General features: G+C 35.6%; 1 protein-coding gene across 26 annotated transcripts in view; it reads left to right on the top strand.

The window, feature by feature from the left end:
• RBFOX1 (RNA binding fox-1 homolog 1) overlaps positions 1-20739 on the top strand; it is a 1377247-nt gene that overhangs the window by 1325440 nt on the left and 31068 nt on the right. For 22 of the 26 annotated variants that reach the window (XM_052772622.1, XM_052772607.1, XM_052772609.1 and 19 more), the window contains 3 exons: positions 362-494; positions 10181-10220; positions 18297-18361. In XM_052772622.1, the coding sequence (XP_052628582.1) occupies positions 362-494; positions 10181-10220; positions 18297-18361 (238 nt within the window). The remainder of the gene's footprint in view (positions 1-361; positions 495-10180; positions 10221-18296; positions 18362-20739) is intronic. The other 4 variants (XM_052772605.1, XM_052772606.1, XM_052772603.1 and 1 more) reach the window with 1 other exon arrangement.

The raw sequence follows: 20739 nt of genomic DNA, 5'->3' as shown, positions 1-20739 counted from the left end.
GTCTCTGGCATTATCAATTTGAGCCTCAACTGGGTGACTTAGACCTCAAGAGTCTCCTGGTAGCAGTGTTGGCTAAAACAGTCAACATTATTTTCAACAGTGACTTCTAAGAGAATCAGAGCTACCTATGATACTGCCATCTAAATTCCCAGTTTGCTGTCTCCTGTTTGCATCCAAAGATTTTGCGTAAAAAGGTGAGGCCTCTGGTTAAAAGACTAATAGTTTACTTATTAGGCGACTCCCTCATCTGGTTACAGGCAAGCTTTAATATAAGCACAAACATGCTGCTACATTACCCTTGTTTTAAAAGACTAGCTTGACCTGAATATTTCCCATTCATTCCTCTCTTTTTTCTTCACAGTGCCAGGATTTCCCTACCCTGCTGCAACTGCAGCTGCTGCTTACAGAGGTGCACATCTAAGAGGCCGAGGTCGCACGGTGTACAACACGTTTCGTGCAGCAGCCCCCCCCCCTCCAATTCCAGCCTACGGCGGGTAAGGAGATCGGCCCCTTTTACCTATTAGCATGAATCTCCAAAGGCTACAGACTCTTTGTGACTGTGGTGCATGCTGATCGTTTCTCACCGCAGAAACCAACGCAGCATGCAACCAATCCCGGTGCTGGAAGTGGTGCACCTTGCACAGAGTATTGAAAAATGACTGTAATTTGTACTGCCATGGTTGGTGACCTTAAGCACTTCAGATGTCACATATTGTTATGTAAATGCTCCTAGAAATGGAATGCTTTGGAACAGAGAAATTGTTTCAGCTGAAGATATATTTTTGATGATTGCAAACATCTGGTTATTAAGGAGGTTGGATCAAGTTAACTTCTTTTTCTTCAAATCATCCACTGAAAGTTGTCTCTGGACCTGAAGGCTTAGTGGTGTGTTTGGTTTTGGGGGTGGCTTGTTTTTTTTTTCTTTTTTGTCATTTTCTTGCTTGTTCATTTTTTTTGGTTTTGTTTTTTAATTTATTGCAGTTTATTTAGTTCTTCTAGTTGACATCTTTGCCACAATAGAAATCTGGGGTGCTTCTCTCAGGGCCATGTGGTTTTCAGTATGTTTGCTTAAATAACACCTTAAGATCTCACTGTCAGTGACCTACATTCACTAAAACCAAATAGTAAACTAAGGAACAAAGGAGAGAAATTCATAGTAATAATTTCTAGAAATTTAATAATCTTCTGTTATTTCAGAAGATTTTTTTTTAAGGTATATTTTTGAGGGAAAGAAGGAAGAAAGAAATTCTTCTGTAGCTATGTAAATGCTGATACAGAAAGGTTTTGTACGCTGCATATGATACTTAAAAGCCCTAGCATTGTCAAAAGATTTTCAGCTATTAAGAAATCAGGAAGTTTGGAAAATCAGAAAACTTAGCAGATCCCAGGCCAGAATAGTATTTTGTCATAAAATTTTGAAGCAGATATGCCACTACCTCTGTGTAGAGCAACCAGATCTTTCCGAGAAAGGGTCAGGAAGGGTTTGCAAAATCTTTGAGTGAGGGTGATGCCTCTCTCTCTCCCTGCCTTCACTAAAATCCTGTTCAGCAGCTCATCTGCTCTCACTGTGGATATCCCCTCGTAAGGGAGCTTGCAGCACAAGACCCTGTCGTCCTACTTCGTTACGGTAGAAGATGGGTGCCCTTCACTAGTTCCCTCAGTTTCTCACAAAGCCTTTGTTCTATTAAGCCAAAAGGCATGTCTTTTTCTAGACAAGTTTGCTAATCTAGTCAGTCAACCATTGAGCTAAATTTTCAGGGATATTTAACACAGGCACTTTGACCATTCCTTCACATTGGGCATTTATTACCTCTGAGAAATACGATGCTCTAGAAATAAATATAAAAATGATGCCACAGAATCAGGTTACTTTGTAAAAGTGTATTCTATTTTTTTTTTGTGCAGTTTAATAAGCAAAATAATATTAATTTAATAAGCAAAACAGTATTGCCACTACTGGAGGAAGACACCATGATTTTTGAAGATTGCCTGAGTTACCTTTGGACAAGGATGGTGTCCCTCCAAAGTTATCCTGCTGTTGCCCAGACTCTCATTTAGAGTTAGGCCAGGTATTTGTACATGACAATGGTGGGAACAAGTTTAGAATGCCCTACAAGAGCCGATTTCAGTCTGAATGTCTCAGCTACGAAATGGATGCTGCATATAAAGAAAGTGGACTCTTTTCAACTCTGCTTAGTTTAAAAAGAAATTCTTAAATTTGAACATTGAGTGCAATAGGTAGTGAGATAACAACATGGGTTACTACCAGTTTCGTGATGTCATGAACATAATACCTTAGTTTAACACAAAGTCATAAAGTTATATAAGAAAATATACACCAGCTATGTGTGATACAGTTTTTGAGTTGGATAATACTTTTTTTGTTAGTATTTGCAAAACAAGTCAATACTTTCAGACCAGTAAGTAACTTAAATTTTCTTTAATTTAAGGGGCCACATGTGGGTGCTCTGTGTGCAGATGTGTTACATACATTTTCATAGTTTAGTTAGTACAGTGACTCAGCAGGAAGAAGTAAATTTCCAAGTGTAACACATCTATATTCTCATGTAATTGCACTGCTTACTTTTGGCATCTTTAGCTAGCAAGTTAGATGTGTAAGCATTGTGAACTCCTGTTGTAAGTTAATACAGAAGTTTTGCACTGCAGTCAGGTTCAGCAGTGTTTCGGAACTGGGTTCCAAAAGGTCAGCTCAGCACTCTTACATTCTTCTGCAGGATGGTTTGACAGTTAGGTTGGACAGATCTCACCTATTACCTTCATGACCTGTCCTTAAAGCTGACTTCAGAGGGAGCCAGGCATTGCATCATTAAGAAGTCACATCTTCTCATTGTTCTGATGACTTCCAGCTGTCTGAGATGAATGAACCCTTGGTAATTTAGGGCTCACCTTGCCAGTCAGTATGTTTTCTAACACAATTTGACTCTGCAAAAGTTTTCAATTAGTAAGCTTTGTCTTATTTTAGATAGATCTCAGTTCAGATATTAGTCAGGTTTAATATTCTCCATCCACCTATGCTTTATAAGGCGGCACTGCTTTCTGAAGCACAGAACAAATTTCCAACTTTTGCAATTCATGGATCAGTGCAGAAATACATACCTCTGTTGCACTGATCCACAGTTGGATTAATAAAGCTTTATGCTGAAATAATTTCTTTGGCCTAGTTTATTAGATCTTGTGCTAGTAACTTCACTGATACAGTAGTACAATTTGGAATTTCTTTGCAATGCTTTGTTCTGTGGTCACCCGTTACGTACTCTGACCTATCAAAGAAGCAAAAAGGAATTTTCATCAGAAAAAATCCTTAATCAGTGAAAATAAATTATAAGAATGTTTCTTTCAGTCACAATGGGAGTAGGAGTCAAGGAAAATTACAGAGATAATAAAGAGATCAGAGAGAATGAATCAACTTACAGAAGGAAGCAAACAACTTGGAATGTCATTTGTTGATAAGAAAAATGAAAAAGCTTTGAATGCTATTTTGCAATTCATTTAGTAGCAATTTCTCATTTTTCTCTCAAGGAAGGAGCCCAGCCTTAGAGCCAAGCAAACAGCTTCATACTAAAATATTTTTAATCGCTAAAAAAAAAAAAGACATTTCTTTTGTATAATGACATATATAATTTTAATTATAAATTTACATTATATTCCAGCAACATTTAGTTAGAAAAATATTGCTTTTCTCTTTAAAAAAAGGACCACATGTAAGTGTAAAATATAAAGCCAGGGTTTGAAAGGACCTTTTACATATTTTCTTTTTATTTCATTAACCTTAGAAAGCTTATTACTAAAATAAAATACAATACTTGATCTGAAATAATCTTCTTCACACTTACCTGTTTATATTACAAAGGTTTGGAACTGAAACTGAATCATTTTTCTTTAAATTTGGAAATCAACTGTAAAGCTAGAAACATCTATTTCTCAGACTAGTCTGACATGCTGCTTACTAGTGTTGATCTCAGCAGCACTGTCTCAGGATTCCCTGCTCTGTGACAAAAGCCTCCTTTCTATTCAGTCTCCCTTGAATCTGTAGTTGTTCTTGTTCACTGGTGTCCTGTTTGATATTAACTGGAACATTTTTCTTAGAAAGGGTTTTTCAACAAAGTTAAGAAACGGAAATGAGTCCCAGGCTGTAAAGAAATCTGGAAGATCTTGTGGTCATTAGGCAAAACAAGTTCATGTGATTCACATGGAAAGCTCTCTTCTGCTGTGCCTCATGGTTCTGGGAAACAGCAAATATGGCAGACTTTGCTAGGTCTGAGGAAAATCGTTGATTATTGCCATATTTAAGGCTATTGTTTTCTTATAAATCAAAGAACAGCACACATGCTTTAAAATGTGTCATTTAAAAATGAAATCAGTGTTCATGAGATATGTAGCACTACATAAATAATTAATGGATCCTTTACTTGCGAGTGAGGCATTTCACTAATTCCTTGAGATAGCATCTTGTTTATTAGCTCAAGGAAAATACTTCATTTTTAGTATCTGTGGCATAATTTCTAATGCCTTGAAATACTACAATGTGCAGCTTATTCATAACTTTGTATGTATAATTCATTTGTGTACCATAAAAATCTACTGAAACTGAAATGAGGGAGTAAAGCTTCATTTGTGTGAGAAAACTGAAAGCTGAAATTTAGAGTTTGGAGATCTACATGGCACAGAGAGCTAAGCTTCAACGCTGTGCTGCCGGAGGAAGAGAAGCAAGAGATGGTCACGTTGTGTATGGCATGAGAGGTGCATGGAGAGCAGAGCCTGTCTGTATAGGGGGATGTAGCTGTGAGCTATGAGCTATTGCCTGCTTATCTCAAGGGGAGCTCCGGGAACTTCACAGAAAGATTGGTGACTTGGTTGAGGAGCAAAGCAGTTACTATTTTAAGCTGACCTTCTTTCTTGGAGCAGCTTCCATGTGGGAGGATTTGAGCTTACTGCTTCTTTGACCTTTCTTGCAGGCTTCTCTCTGAGTACTAGATAGTGTTCTGTACAAAATAATTTTTAAACGATTAAAAAAAAAAAAAAGAAAAAAAAAGAAAAAGACATCGATGTAAAAAACAATGTCGTCTTGGCTTGACTTGTGGCTTTCTAGGCTTATCTATTTTATTGACAAAGTGCCTACTAATGGTGTAAGAAATGCCCTAATAAAGCAGAAGCTACTAGTAAACGTACTCTTATGACAGATTTCGGATGCAGTTGGCAGTACTTACATTGCCAAAAGAAAGGAGAAAGAAGCAGGTTTTGTTTTCTTTGGCAAACTACTGAAAGCAGGTGATCTGATTTTGCTACCTGTAATCACTTTTGAATTCTGCAGCAACTAGTACCTCAGCATTCTTGAAAATCATTCACCAAATAGTAAAGCATCATGAATATGATGTTCCATCTTTATACTGCTGTCAAGAAAAGCACGTGTCACTGTATATCTGGTAGTATAGCAGATAGTAGTAGTAGATAGTAATATTAGTAAAACTAATGAGAAGCCTTTCTATTCCAGCATCATTTGCCTCAAGTTCTTCACAAGTTCGGTGTGTGATGACCTTGTCTTCTCCGCTCCTTCCAGTTCTGATGAAGCTAACAGAGAATTAGCTTTCAGTCCATATCTTCACTTCTGGTGTCTTTCCTGGGAAAACAGGGGAGAGCGATATGGTTTTTTTCTCTTTGAAAAGAAGAATACCCCTCGTCCCCCAACCCTAAATAAAATTGTGAAGTTGGGGAGGGTGGTGGAGAAGTAACAGAGACTATTCAGAATCTGTTCCCCTTTGTTAAAATAATTGTTTTGAAGTGCTACATTCTAAGAGATTCAAAATGAGAAAGAAGCTTTATTTTCCAACATCTTATTCAGAATTTAAGAAAAAGGGATAATTAATATAAGCTACTACGTCTACTATGGTGGTTATGTTTTTTTCCAATACATTCTTTGGGCTCACAGAAACTTCCTCTTACATTGGACTTTGTGCTTTTTATATATATATATATATGCAATTATTAGAACAAAAAATGTGTTTTGCCAGCACATAGTGATTTATGTCTTCCAGCTTTGTTCTCTGCAGCAATGCCCTCAATTAATTTTCCAAAGCAGATAATATAACTTGTTCATTGCAGAAAATGTTGAAACTGGGAAGACAAGAACCTGGAATTAGAGAACATTCTAAAAAGTTGAAACAGCCTCATACAAGAGTTTCAGTTGTGTATTTACAACAGTGAAAGTTGTGTTATTAGGGTGTTGAAAGGTGTTACTTTAATTCTCAGTCTTTTCTTTGGTTTATTTTAAATAAGGTTGTAGTTGCGTTTCTTCTACTATTTGTTTTATGAAGACTTCATATAAAAGGTTTCATATAAAAGGTGACCCAAAACTGGAAAATATGCATAGGACAGTGAAGGTGACTACCAGCCATCAGAAAATTGAGAACTTTTGTTCCTCAGGTGCTTTCTCTTACTTGTGATGGAGGGAAAATAGCAAACTATAACCATGATTCCTATCACAATGAATGAAATCATAATTGTAATGCCTGTTTGTTACACTGAATCAATCACTCCACGCACTTAATCTGCCTTAGGTTATTTATGTTAACTTGTGCAGATTGTGTGTATGGCTGAGGGCCATATATACTCAGCTGCTATGAAGTTACTGAACTAAGATTTGTGCAGTCAAGAACTGTCTTCTTATGTCATTGATAGATTATCCAACCCAATCCTTTTGAAAGATGAAGATAGAAAAATTATAATGAAGACAGATGTATTCCTCCCTGGATATTGTAAAGGTGGAATCTAAACTAGTAAAGAGTTTTTCTTAATATAGTTACAAAAAATGATTATAAGACACAGAGACTAAAATACAGCAGCTAAAATCATGCTAAAGCAGCTGTATAATAGTTGGTGAGAAAAGAGTTTCGTATTGATAGAAAAATAATTTCAGGAAATGATTGCCACATCTGATGTTATTTAGATGCACATTTTCTTATTAAATCAAGATTTCTCTCTTCTCTGAGTTTTCCTTAGCACAATAAAATCATAAAATACAACTGAATAAATCCCCCAAATTTGTTGTTCTTATTTTAATGCCTCCAGGTAGCGCATTAACATATCATCCATTCCTGGGTGAAGTAATTCAGATTTCAGTAACGTGGCTATTTCCAGACCCTGTGTTGGTTTACAAGGAACTCAAGATTTATCTGTCTGCCAAGACAATTTTTTGAATATAAAGTGTAAAAGGAGCTGTGGTGTGGTGGGTCCCTGTGTGATGCATTCAGTCTGTTCCCATGCTTGAGACTTATCATCTGTTTTCTGCCTACAGCTTCGGAGAGAGAAAAGGGGATGATAAGCCAAGCAAATTACCCTTTGGAAAATTATATACTGAAGGAAAGAAAAGCACAAGAGCAAAACATAGCTCTTGATGTTTTACACTTTGTCCTTCTGATGAAGGGTGCTATTAGAAAATACATTTGACTCCTCTGGTAAGATTCACTCGCAGGAGTCAACAAATGACAAGGACAGTGAATAGAGAAAATATTCTCTGAAAAATCTATGAAAGTGTGAAGAAGTACTTTTCTTCAAACTTCAAAAGAAGCAGATGATTTTATATTTAACATCACTATCATACTACAAGACCATATGGAGGAAATAAGACAAAATCAGCTGATATCTTTTCATGGTGCCTGTCCTGCTTGGGATATACTCTTTTGCCTGATTCTGTCGCTTCATCTTAATACTAACTCTGTTTAATGACGGAGTCATGCATTCATGTCTCTTTTTAGTGTTAGGTACTTCCTTCGGTATAATATTTATCAAGCAGTTGCATTTTTAGAATTCAAAATAAGTTTCTGTCAGTACATGACTGCACGTTATATATAAAAGGAAGGCCTAGGTGAATGAAGTATCCTACCTGAGATTACAACGAGACGCACTTGGGAATTCAAATTGTATCAGCCCCTATTTGTCTTGCGACATCTTCGCTCTATGTCTACAGATCACCAAGAAGAGGAAGCAAAAAGGTCCCCTTTCTGACACATATTCTCTCAAAAGTATTATTTTCTGAATAGCAATATTTAATAATAATTGAAAATGGTATGTTTTACTGTACTGTGGTGGGTTGACCTTGGCTGGCTGCCAGACCCTGACCCAGCTGCGCTCTCTCTCATTCCCCCTCCTCAAAAGTATAGGGGGAGAAAGTAAGATGGAAAAGCTCTTGGGCTGAGACAAAGACAGGGAGATTGCTTACTGATTACCATCATGGGCAAAACAGACTTGACTTGAAAATTAATTTCTTTTATTGCCTATTAAGATGCAGTTGGATGGTTAGAAACAAAGACAGAACCTAAAACACCTTCCCCCACTCCCCGCTGTTCTTCCCAGGCTCAACTTCACTCCTTCATTCCCAACTCCTCCACCTCCTCCCAGCACGAGTGGCACACAGATAAGAGGAGCTGAGGGTTGCGGTTGAGGGGCCTCCAACTTCAGTAAACTTTGTATCATTTGTATATCATCCCATAAAACTCCTTCCATGTTGTTCACGATTGTGTACTTGAACCTCGCAGTCACATGGAATGTTTTATTTCTTACATGCAAACAGGTATGAGAAAAACTTGTAATGTTTTAAAAGAATCAGAATGTCAAACCCAAAATGAAGGTACGCTACAATGTAAATAGCAAGCTCTCTGAAAGCTACCAGTGTAGACCAGGTTTGGCATATTGTGCTCTGCAGACTTAATAAATAGAAAAATAGATGAGTAAAGGTCTGACCTTACTGAAGCAAATGGTAGACACTCTGATTTAAGTGGAGCCGAGTTTTCACACATTATTATTCCATAGCAAACTTTATCGTCAATGTGGTTTTATCAATGTGGTTTCTGTGCATGTATGCATATTTATGATTTTCTCAAGTGATTCTGACTTAGACACATACCAGCTCAGCCCTGTGGGTTTTGGTCATTGACCTCAATACATCAGTTATATTTCTGACATGAAAATTCTTGTTGGAATTGCAAAACAGCTTAGGCTAGCAACTTGGTAATAACTATTATTTCCAGATAATAGTATTCCTAAATTGAAAATATTGTTGCAAAAGACCTATTGTGTGCTCTCATATTTAGCTCTCGAAACAGCTTGGGTTGATTCTGATATTGGAAATACCCAATTTAAGTTGCAGAACTGCCAAACAAATGTAAAATTGCAGGACTTGCGTAATGTGTGTAATTGGTAGGCCACTGTTGTGTACTTCCAGTTTTATCTAGTGTAATCATTTAAACCATCTTTGTCATACTACGTCATTTATCCTGAAGGGTTTAGAATCTAAAATTTGAACTATTTACACTGATAATTTATCTTAGCTGAAATGCAGCAGTCTCTGGGTAAACTGTTAACAGCAATATAACGATACTGCATTTTTTCAGATAAGTAGTAGTAATGTATCCAATCAAAACTGCAGGGGAGCTCAGAACTACTGGCGTGTTCGCCAAAGTTGTAAAATGATAAAGTGAGGAAGGTTAATACTTTTTTTCTAAGAATAACGCCATGACATTCTTAACAAACCTGTTGTCACTATTGGAAATGTGTATCGAGCCAACAATGCAGTAGCTATGAATACTCTCATCTCTGTGTACATTGACGTATTGAGATTTGACCCAATGGGTAGAATACCACCAGTATAGTTATTTCACATATTCCTCTCACCATATAAACTTATGCTGTGTTTTGTTTTCCATCTAAGTAGTGACGACGACTGCTTTGTTTCAGAGGGTTGACAAAATTGCAGGACAAGAAAGTGGTAGTTCAAGAGATAGCATTTTGTTAACTTATTAAAACTGATTGTAGGATTGGCCCACTGAAAATTTTTATAGAAAAAATGCTGCCAATATGTGGTTTCTTAAAAAAGAAGAAGAAGAAAAAAAACCAAACCCAAACCTTATCAAAAGTATTTTCCAATCCTGCCATGCTTTGCCTCTCCTTGACTAAGCATTTGGCATACATTATAAGATGATGTATTCAGTACAGTTTCACTTCTGATAATTACTACCAACCTCCTTAACCAATGTGAAGATTGCCTTCCTTCCCCCCTCCCTCTGTTCTTGTGACAAGACTAACCTCAGCTGTGCAGGGGTTGGTGGCATTTGCATGTGGAAATGCACTAATATGGATGTTTTTCTTTGTGTGTGCATCCTTGCAGTGTTGTATACCAGGATGGATTTTATGGTGCAGACATTTATGTAAGTATTCATTGATGTGCATGCTGTCCTTGTACATTACCAGAGTCATTCTTTTTACAAGTTTGCTGCCTAGCTTGACTCTGTTTTGTCTATTTACCATCCTTTGCCTGTCAGAAAGAATTGAGAAGAATATCTCTCACATTGGAAGACCTTTCTGTTCATTACATCTATCATTGTTCAGTGGAGCTGAATTAACTCTTCAATCAAATGCTGAATGAATGCAAAAAGATGTGAAAAATGTGTGTGCGTGTGTGGAGGGGCGTCTCCCTTCAAAATTGAAGTTCAAAGGAAAAATAAAAACAAAGCAGAAACATTCTTCTGCAAATCCCCAAAAGCTCGTTTTTAAAAATCAAGGCAAGCTGAGTATTATTAACACCTGAAGTATGAAAATACTTTATGGAGAGATACAGATTTCCCAAATCCAGGCAACATTGGGTATACGTAAGTGCCATGGTGATAGTATAGCTTAATTACATAGTAAGTTTAAGATATGGCTCTGTATTGTCTGTAATCTGAGTAGACTTCCATCTGCTCTTTTAAAATCCACTTATTTCAATTTAAATAAAACGGGTAGAGACTGCTCATGATATAAGAAGTGGTTATATTTGTCAGTAAGGATTTATAGCGCTGGATCTATCATTACCTACTTCACCTCATTGGTCACCAATTTCCTTTTAAATATTTTTTTTTTTTAAGTTTCTTACCAATTCTGAAGTTTTTACCCTGAATGTATACAGAGAGGCTACTTATGTCTGAGTATGCAAGAGGTTTCAGGTGGTTGAGGCTGAATTTCACTGTTCTAAAATAATTAATTATTATACCCTATGTGTAGATAGAAAATATTTTACTGATACTCCAGTAATTGTTCACATTTGTTATTATTTTGATAAAGCAATCTGGTCCTAAGTTATAGGTATCACCTTTATTTCACCAGAGAACTTTCTCTAACCTACCTGTACTTCTGTTGTACTGTGTCTGTTGAGATACAAAGAGATGGATGAGTTGAAATCGGTATGAATATTAAAAATTTAATAGGTAGTGCTAGAAAACATTCCTTATATTTATTATCAGCAATCTTTTAGAACTATTTCCAAAGGAACAGATTTTTTTTTAATGTTTTATATAAAGAAGGAAAACAATTTGAATTTATGGATGAAGTAGGTTTTGTTTTTCTGATGGAGGTAGAAAGAGCCTGATGCTTATCTGAAAATTCATTTGTGTACATTAAAAATATATTTAAAATAAATTAGCATGGGTTAAAATTCTCTCCCTATGTATTTATGTACTTAGTGATGTTATCAGTAACATATTGTTTACAACACATAAGAATCACCCATTTGCCAAAGGCTTACTCAAGTGTAGTATGCTGCTCTAATCTCACCTAAACACATTGCTGCTGAATTTTCAAGCTATATAGCATACATGGCACAGCGTGGAATTTCTTCAGGTGTGGTTTCCAATTTTCATATTTCTTCAAACTGTCAAAGGAATGTGACATCCATTTTGCTCAGTTTACCAACCTGAAAACCTGAAAGGCAACAAGACATCTTTTTCAGGATTCCTTAATGTGATAGTATAGGTGGGAACTAAAAGTTAATGTAACTGTTCATAGTTCTGGAACCCACTGCTGCTGAAAAACAGGAATATCTCTTTTGTTGATTGGCAATATTATTTTTAGGTGGCCTCACTCTCTCTAACAGACTTCAACATATTTGGAAAGTGATTTCAATGACGAAGATACTGAAGAAATTACTAATTTCTAATATAGCCTCAGTTTAGTTGTCTGGAATAGTCATGTGCATTAGAAATTGGAATAACTGTACTGGTGCGTTGGTTTTCACTCAGTGGCAGCCTTGTATTTCTGATTGTATTTCTTAGTTCTCTTAATGCAGCAGAACATTTACCTTTGGAGCAGTTGACAGAATTAAAACACTGTTCTGGATTTTTTTTTTGTAATGTACAAAGCTTATTATTTTATAATTCATTTTTCTTCACATTTGTTCTTGCTTGCGTATAAAACATTTTGCAGGGGAGGGAAAGAGATAGAGAGGAAACTGGCATAAATTAAAAGAAACCTTATAATTCACAATGTATTAGTTCTTAGTGTTAGTTTGCAGTAGACCAAGTTATTTACTGAATCCCAATTGATTATGACATAGTTCTGCTCAGCTTTCATTTTAAGTGCAGAGCTGAAGCTTTGTGAAAGAACAAATGCTTTGTGGAAAAAAAACAAACAAACAAACAAAAAAAATTAAATAATATAGGTTTTAATGGTAGATTGGAGAGAAAGGAACCTTAAAAATACCACAAGAAGCAAAACAAAAGGTACACAGTACTGAAAAGCCGAACCAAAAATATGCATTAACAAGTATATCAGAGTGGGTTTTATTCTGATATGATTACATTGCATACCAACAGTAATATGGACTATGCCAATCTTTTCATAACGAGCTGTCAATATAGCCTTTGATGTCTACATTTTGTGGAAAGGAAGGAGGGAAGACACAGAAAGATACTGCTTGGGTAAAAACTGCAGGGTGAGCCAAGAACAGCAAATAGCCAGAGTTGGTTAATACTAACCAGAGGAATAGAAGAGAACAGGAATATAAAAATAAGTAGAAAGTACAGTCTAAAATGAAAAATCAACAGCCATGGTTCTAGATGTAATATAATATATTCTATATTTCATATAGTTCTATATGGAACGTAATAATGCTTCTGAAATAGCTGAGCTATTGAATTCCTTTTCAAATGTGCCTTTGAGTAGGAAAAATAAAGGAGATGATTAGGAAGTAAGGAAGACCTTTTAAAATTAAGTATTGATTCACTGAGAGAAAAAGTCATTAAAAGAGAATTAAGGTTGCCTGCCAGCAAATATAGAAGTTCCTAGATGAAGATTGACACCTGTGAAAACAAGAAAATACACTCCACAAAATGAACAAAAATAGTAACAGACTCAGAAATATGCAGTTAGACTAATATCTCTACACTATTGCTCTGCTTTATCTTAAATCTGTTATTTTTCTTACCATTGTCATAAAGAATGTTTTCAGAACACGTCAGTCTTCAATCCACACCTAAAATGTGGGAAGGCTAAGAAATATGAGAAACTTCCAAACTCCGTCATCACCAGCTTCAGAAGTCCCTTGGTAATGTGGTTTAACCACGCGCATTAGTCAGTCTTTTTGTTCACAGTAAGATTTTCTAACTTGTTCTCAGGACTTTGGACCTGTGATACTGCGTGAAAGTCCACGACAACATACACGTACATACGTTTAAGATTTTTTTTCTGAGCTGCTGATCAAGAATAAGGCATACTTTGGTGATCAGCAGTATGGAACAAGATTTTCAATAGCTACTGCCATCACCTTTAGCTCAAAGGTAGGATGCTATTGAGGGTGGAGCACGTATTTATTTCCCAAGGAAAAAGCAGATATGATTATCTAAGCTATGCTCCCTTAATACTAGGTAGAAGTCCATTGATGCAGATACCCTTAAAGGCGCTGTTCTAAAGTGAAAAGCAAGGATATTCAGTTAGCACTGAAGTCTTTCTTTTAAGTATCAAAGATTTTTGTGTTTTGTAAGTGGAAGAATGTGCCATTTCCTGTGACTTGCAGGAACAGAATGAGAAGTGGAGAAATGACTTGAACCTTTCACATAGGCCTGTTCCCAAAGTTGAGCCAGCACAAAGAGGTGGTGGGTCATTCAGTTGTAATTCTCCCAGTCAAAGTTTTACTCTGTGAGCAGAACAAATAGTGTTTAAACCTCAATATCATATGAGTGGAGGAAGAGGAAATTACTACTTCTACCTTCTATATTCTGCAGGTCTGGGTACAATTCATTCCATTTTTAACCCTATTCCTCTATTTGTAGCTAATAAGGCAGGTATAATGCTCGATACTAGAGAAGGTTTTGAACCTTGATTAATTTATGTTTACAAAATACTTTGAGATCCTTGAGTCAAAGGAAGTATAGAAAGTAAAAATTGAGGAAAAATAATTCTCACCATTCACGTAGAATGTTAAATATGTTAGGAATAGGAAAAACTAACAAAAAAAATACCCATCATTTAGAGTCACTTAGTTTATCTCTACAATAAACACTGTCAGTACATTTGAGATCAAGATGAAAAAAGTAATTTAGGTATTTTAGGAGGAGGTGAACACGTATACATGGTTTTGTATTCTATAGATGTGTGTTTGTATAACTCGTTTTTGTGGAAATTATTTTTATTACAGATATACAAACTTTACTTAAAAATTCACATGCATTTGATTTTCTGTTCGCTTCCATTTTATCATATCTTATCTAAAATTTCTGCTATTTCTTTCTAAAATCAATTAAGATTTCTCTGTAACAATTGGCTACTGATCTTCCACTGCTCTTTTTTCAATTTGCCTGAGCCACAGAGATGTATGAAACATTGAAAGGAAAATTGTACTGAGTGGCTCTGGGGAATTTGTCTAAATTCCTTCCTTACATCTTTCTTTCCATCCTTCTTTCCTTACTCATTCAATTCATTAAATTTCTGTTTCTTTATAGAGCAGTATTGCAAGAGCCTGTGTATGGCAATAAGTTACCACAGGTATGACATACTGACTGATGGAAAAAACTCATTATGCTGAATGTAGACTCTTGTAAAATCATACTAATACTCAAATAATTATGTGGGAAAATGGATTCTGTGTGTCTAAATGATAAGAATAGTCTAGCAGTTGCATTTTATTTTCCAGATTCTATCACAAAATCACAGATATTCTTCATATCCCATGAAATACAACAGTTACTGTTGTGAGTTTCCCATTCAGTATTTTATGCCAGTGAGATGTATTTCTGTATTTGGACAGCGAGTGTATTGACTCTATACTTAATTTTTTAAGACAACGTAAACTGCTGTAACGTTGTGTTATCGTTGTTTTGGAAGTAGCAAATATGGGAGCACAGATAAGGCAGTAGATATTTTTTCATTATTTTAGCTGAGTTTCAGCTGAATTTTCAAAATAATAATTTAAAGCATAACAGTACTTTCTGTTTGAATGTACAGAGTGAGGGGGAAAAAGCATTCCTAAAACATAGGAACTGAAAATTGTTATTTATTATTATGTAATTATTACATAATTTTGTTCTAAATGTTTTATTTTGGAATATAGTCTAAGGCATGAAGATAAATATTTAATATATTACTCCAGAAGTTTATATGTAGTGAATATTACTAGTGTATTCTTCATCTAAGATATCAGCCAAGTTCAAAATCAGAGAGAAATTGTAAAGCAGAACTTGGCACAGAAGTTTAGAGTTCAGGGGTTTGAATCAGATTCCCGTCCTGATTCCCAATATAAAGTGTACCTTCAAGTATTTTGTTGCTGCAATGATAGATTATCTAAAGTAACTGAAGTAAAACAGTAAGAAAACTTAGTACCACACCAAAACTGCAGTACACAAACCCCATCAAAATAATTTGTGTAAGAATGTTTTTATGTTCAATTATATGATAATTATATTAATATGAAATCATGACATGGGCTGGTAGGGCATTATGATTTTCCTGATAACCAAATGCATCCTGCCTTTTAGTTCTCCAAAGAATTGAGGCAAATTCAATAACTTCGATTTCTTTTTATTTTTATTGCTTTAGACTCAGTCTTTCCAGGACTCTCACAAATGTCATACTGACTGTTGAATGCAAAACATCTCAATAAAGTTCAGAGTTGAGCTTCATTGTTCAGCAGCAATTCTTTGATGAAAGCAAATCAAGATGTAAGCAGAAAAGGAATGTCTTGTATTTAGGAAGGAAGAAAGGGTCTGTCTTCACAGACTGACCAATTTTTAGTGATAGTTAAATAAAGGAAGGGAAAACAATCCTCACGGAGTCTACCATCCGCAGATTTAAAACCAGCCAGTACGTGAACAGCCTGTCTCATTTTTGTCTGATTAAGAACACCGAAACAGATTGATACTTGTCATGGTGGCCCGTTCGCAGTTCTGTACCGCGGTGGGAGTCGTCATGTGCATAGTTAGATTGAAATGAAGTGGCTCTCACATTTAAATAAGGGGGTTTAGAAATGGACTACAGGACAAGTGAAGAAGTCACACACGTGGCGAACAGAATCATGTCATACTGCAGAATGACTTGCAGTCTGCCACACATTTTCAGGACTGGATCATGAAAACAAGTTTACTAGCTTCTTTATACTTTTACTCCCTCATATCAGCACTCAGAGAAAAAAAGAAAAGAAAGAAAAAATAGAAAAGAAAAAAATAGAAAATAAAAAAAAAGAAAAAAAGGTGCTATATTTAGCACTCAAAAATAAGAAGGGAGAACGGATGATTTTGTATAATTTCTCACCTTTCTCCTTGTAGCAGAAGCCAGACCAAGTGTGCAGCTTGCATTATCATCCCTCAGCCTCACAGTTTACTGGCTCAGTTTGCACTTGGTGACATTATTTGACATCTGATTGCCTGTATGCACATACCTGCTAGCAATATGTGCCTGTTATACATTTTTGACAGTAATAGCCTTCTATTGGTTTATAAAAATCAAATGATCTGAAATGAGAAAGTATTTCATCTCAATGCTTCCGTGCTTGCACAGAGAAGCAGCTCGCTGCAAAAGAGCGAGCGTATAGAGTATTATGAAAGCTCCTGCCTTATTCCAGCGGTTGTGTGACACGATTGCTGCTGGCAGGGAGCTGACCACGAGTCGGGAGGTAAATGTACTGTTCTCTGTGTGAGCGCTTGAAAAAAATCAGAATGAATGTTCCTCAAGTAAGTTGACAATTCAAAGCCTGGAGTTTCTAATGAGCTGTCAGTATATGTAAAACATATGTTTATTCTTAGGGTGGCATAGTGATATCAGCTGAAGGATTGATTTCCCAAACCAACCTGCTTCCAGTCTTCAAACCAACAAGGGTTTACACACATTAGGGATAGAAGTGATTCCGCCAAGCAAAGTAGTAGAAGGGGAAATAGCTTGTAAAAGTAGTTGAGATTTAGTTTTCTGGAAAGAGTGAATTTTTATTTGTAAAATCAAAATAGAAACCCGACAAAAGTTCCTGCCATAGGAATGTACTCCTGTTACAGTAAAGGTTGACACACTGTAGCCTATTCTTCATGCTTCAGCATAATAGCTTGTGTGAATGCAGCCTTCCAACAAAAAAAAAAAAAAAGGAAAAAAATCAATCTGTTATGGCAAACACTTTAGGAAAAGAGTGAATTTTATTCAAAGCTGAGTGATCTGATACTTTCTTATTCAACTCTTTGTTAAGGTGGGGGAAGGTGGGAAAGGAAATACAAAAGTCCCCTGTCCCAGAGGATTATGGGGTGGTGAATTCTAATTGGGACGTAAATCGTGTTTGTGTTATCTGTGGAGACTGGCCTGTGTTTGTTAATTGGCATGCTGAGATCATTTTGAAATGGTTGATATAACACCGTGGTCCATTGAACAGGAAGCTCTGCTGTTTTCACAGTTTGATAATCAATGCATCACTGCACACAATTCCTTTCAAATGTGTGTTTGTTTGTCCTGTTTGCTTAATTGAACATCTGCAATTACTGTTACATACAACTGAATGTTAATTCATGGAAGAAGAGAATTTTGCTTCTTCATTATAATTTTATGTATAAATTGAAACCTATGTAACGTTAAGTGTTAATTGAGTGTGCAGATTCATAGGTTTAATCAACCAGACATGATAAATCATATTTTGTACAAAAAAGAATTGATTATTAGCTGAATTTTTCTTTTAAGTTCAGCATCGCTTTATTAATATACATACACCTCATTCATAAGAACAATTGCTACTTGAAAACTTGTGGAAGAATACAGTATTGTCTTGTAAAAAAACTTACATTGATGAATACAGTTCAATGCTTTCTCCTGGTCTCTGGGACAAATCTTAACAAGCACAAGTTTGTGGTGATAAATTCTGCTTAACGATTCACTGACATATTTCCTACATATTTAACCCCTTAACTGAACTTACAGCATGAGAGTACTCTTTCAGTTGTTGCTAAATTTTGCAAAATGTTATTTAAGGTGCTGTAGCAATCCAGTTAGAGCGTGAGTTTGTGTTTCAGGGTGGTTATGCTGCCTACCGGTATGCCCAGCCTGCCACTGCCACTGCAGCTGCCTACAGTGACAGGTAAGACCTCATTTACTGCTAATAAATATTTGACCAGTGGAAGCTGAAGATGATTCTATAAATTTGCCTTGTTGAAGTCTCATAACTGTCTTGTTGCTCTGCAGATAATTGTGATATCTAAAGCAGGCTGTTTTATTATAATCCATGAATAGCGATAAATTGAGAGATTTTAGGCCTTAATTGAGAATCAGGCATGAGATGTGCACATTCCCAAGCTGTAGGTCATCCAGTTAATGTCTGTGACCCTTGTACAATGTAGATAAATATATGTACAGCTTCATGATGGTCTGCTGCTAAAGATCATTATTCGTCTTAGGAGTATTATTTCAGTTGATTTAGAACCTGAACCTATTGAGTGCCCTCAATTCTCAGTGACATTGTTTTAGTCAGTGGAAATCAAGAATGATCTGTGTCTAAGCTTGAACTATCCAAGGCAAAACAATATTTTTTTCCATTTGCTTTCCTTCCAGGCATTTGATTTTTTGAAACACTGAAAAAAGAATTCAGTTATTCTTCTTTTGCTCTGTATTTTTATCCTCAAAATGTAAACCACATTTGGTGGAAATAATACCAGGAATAAAAGATTATTAAAATCTGCATAAGAGAAACATGCAAAGACTTAACTTCTGTAAACTAAAAGCGATGTCGCATAAATTAACTTGTCTTCTTGCAAGATGAAAATTGGGACCCCTTTGAAGTCAATGTCTAAATTGCTATTGACTTCAGTAGGAACAGGATTTTGTCAAATTGTGTAAAATTAAGTCTTTGCAGCGTGTGGACAAGATTTTGTAATGAAAAGAAAGACTATCCTATGTTTTCTTCATAAACTGTACCCTTAACAAAATCTATGCTATCTTTAATACTTTTCGAGTACTTGGAGAGTGTACAGTCCTAAAGGGAGGATGTATATTGTGAAAGACAGATACATGCATGTATTTTGCTTCACAATAGCAGCGAGAAGTAAGGTCACACTTCACAGTTCCTGATACAAGAAAATTTTCCCTTGGAATCATGGAGATAATTTCTAAAGTCTTGAATACGTATTGAAAAAATTCTTCAGATGCTAAATTAGACATTGTTTTAAATGTTTCCACTTCTTAAAGAAATCAACAGATTAAGAAATTTCAGTGAACTATTTCTTAGATTGAAGTGCTGTTCATGGATTCTGTATTTTTAGAACAAAGTACCATGGTATGAATGTTACAAAGCTATGCATGCATATTTGCCTTTCAAATGCTTATTCTGGGTAATGAAGACCTATTTTTTAAAGTTATGTGAATAAAATAATTTGCATGTATGGCTGAGGCATGCTGTGTCAGACAGGTAAGCAAGTTACTTTCTATTAATTTTGGATCAGTAATATCAAGTAGATATGTGCTGTATGCACTTTGTTCACGATGTACTATTTCTACTTAGGGTAACCTACAAAGGTGAAGTGCTACTCAGTAGTTTCATTTCATTTCCACAAAGGTGTGTTAGCATGTCGCAGCTCTAGTATTTTTCTGTGAGCTTATAATGCCAAACAATTCCTGCTTCTAAAAACTTATTAAACTGAAAGGACAAAATTATAAATAACCTCCTGTGGTTAGTAATTTTTTGCCAGATATCGTTCAGGTGTCCCTGGATCATTTTATAGGGTGTTTATTCCTATGAATAAATTAATTTCTGAAAACCTATATGTTGCATACAGAAACTGAACAATATCAAGATGACTTTTAAATGCTTTAATTATGACTTAATGTGCCTTCTCATAAAACAAATCAAATGCTGTAAGATAAAACGTCAGTTGGTCACATGTTCTGCTATGGGTAGAGAGTCAACATCACTAAGAGTTATGCTGACAAAAAAAATAAAGGATTTGTCTAAGAAGATAGTGCTCTTAAATGCTGTAAAGGAAGCTTGAGATGGCATCAGTAGTAATGCAGTTGTTATAACCCTTAATTATTTTTTTGAAAAAATGTCTAATTTTCAGATACACTTTGTGTATAATTAGAATTGTAATAACCTATCTTTGCTTGCATAATTTTAAATATCTTAAATGAATTTTATATCTTTTGGATTTTTTTTAATTTAGCTTCTCTTTTTAAATGTGGTTAACCCTCATCTTCGATCTGCTTCCCCCAAATGAATATGGTTTCTTGTCTTAATTACAAATATTGCAACTGAATTTCTTTGTGGCAGAATCCTAAAACTAGCATAGAGAACAAAACAAATAACAATCTGCTCAAACATTTCTTTGCGTATGGGAAACTATGTGCAAACATGGATACCTCTGATTACTCACAACTACAGTTTGCTTAATTTGATTACTTTTCATTCATTATTTAATGAATTTAATTCAGCAACTTTTGTGAATTATTAATATTGAAAGTGCTGAA

This window comes from Harpia harpyja, chromosome 21 (assembly GCF_026419915.1).
Source record: "Harpia harpyja isolate bHarHar1 chromosome 21, bHarHar1 primary haplotype, whole genome shotgun sequence".
Classification (NCBI taxonomy): Eukaryota; Metazoa; Chordata; class Aves; order Accipitriformes; family Accipitridae; genus Harpia; species Harpia harpyja.
This window is presented reverse-complemented; position numbering and strand designations above follow the sequence as displayed.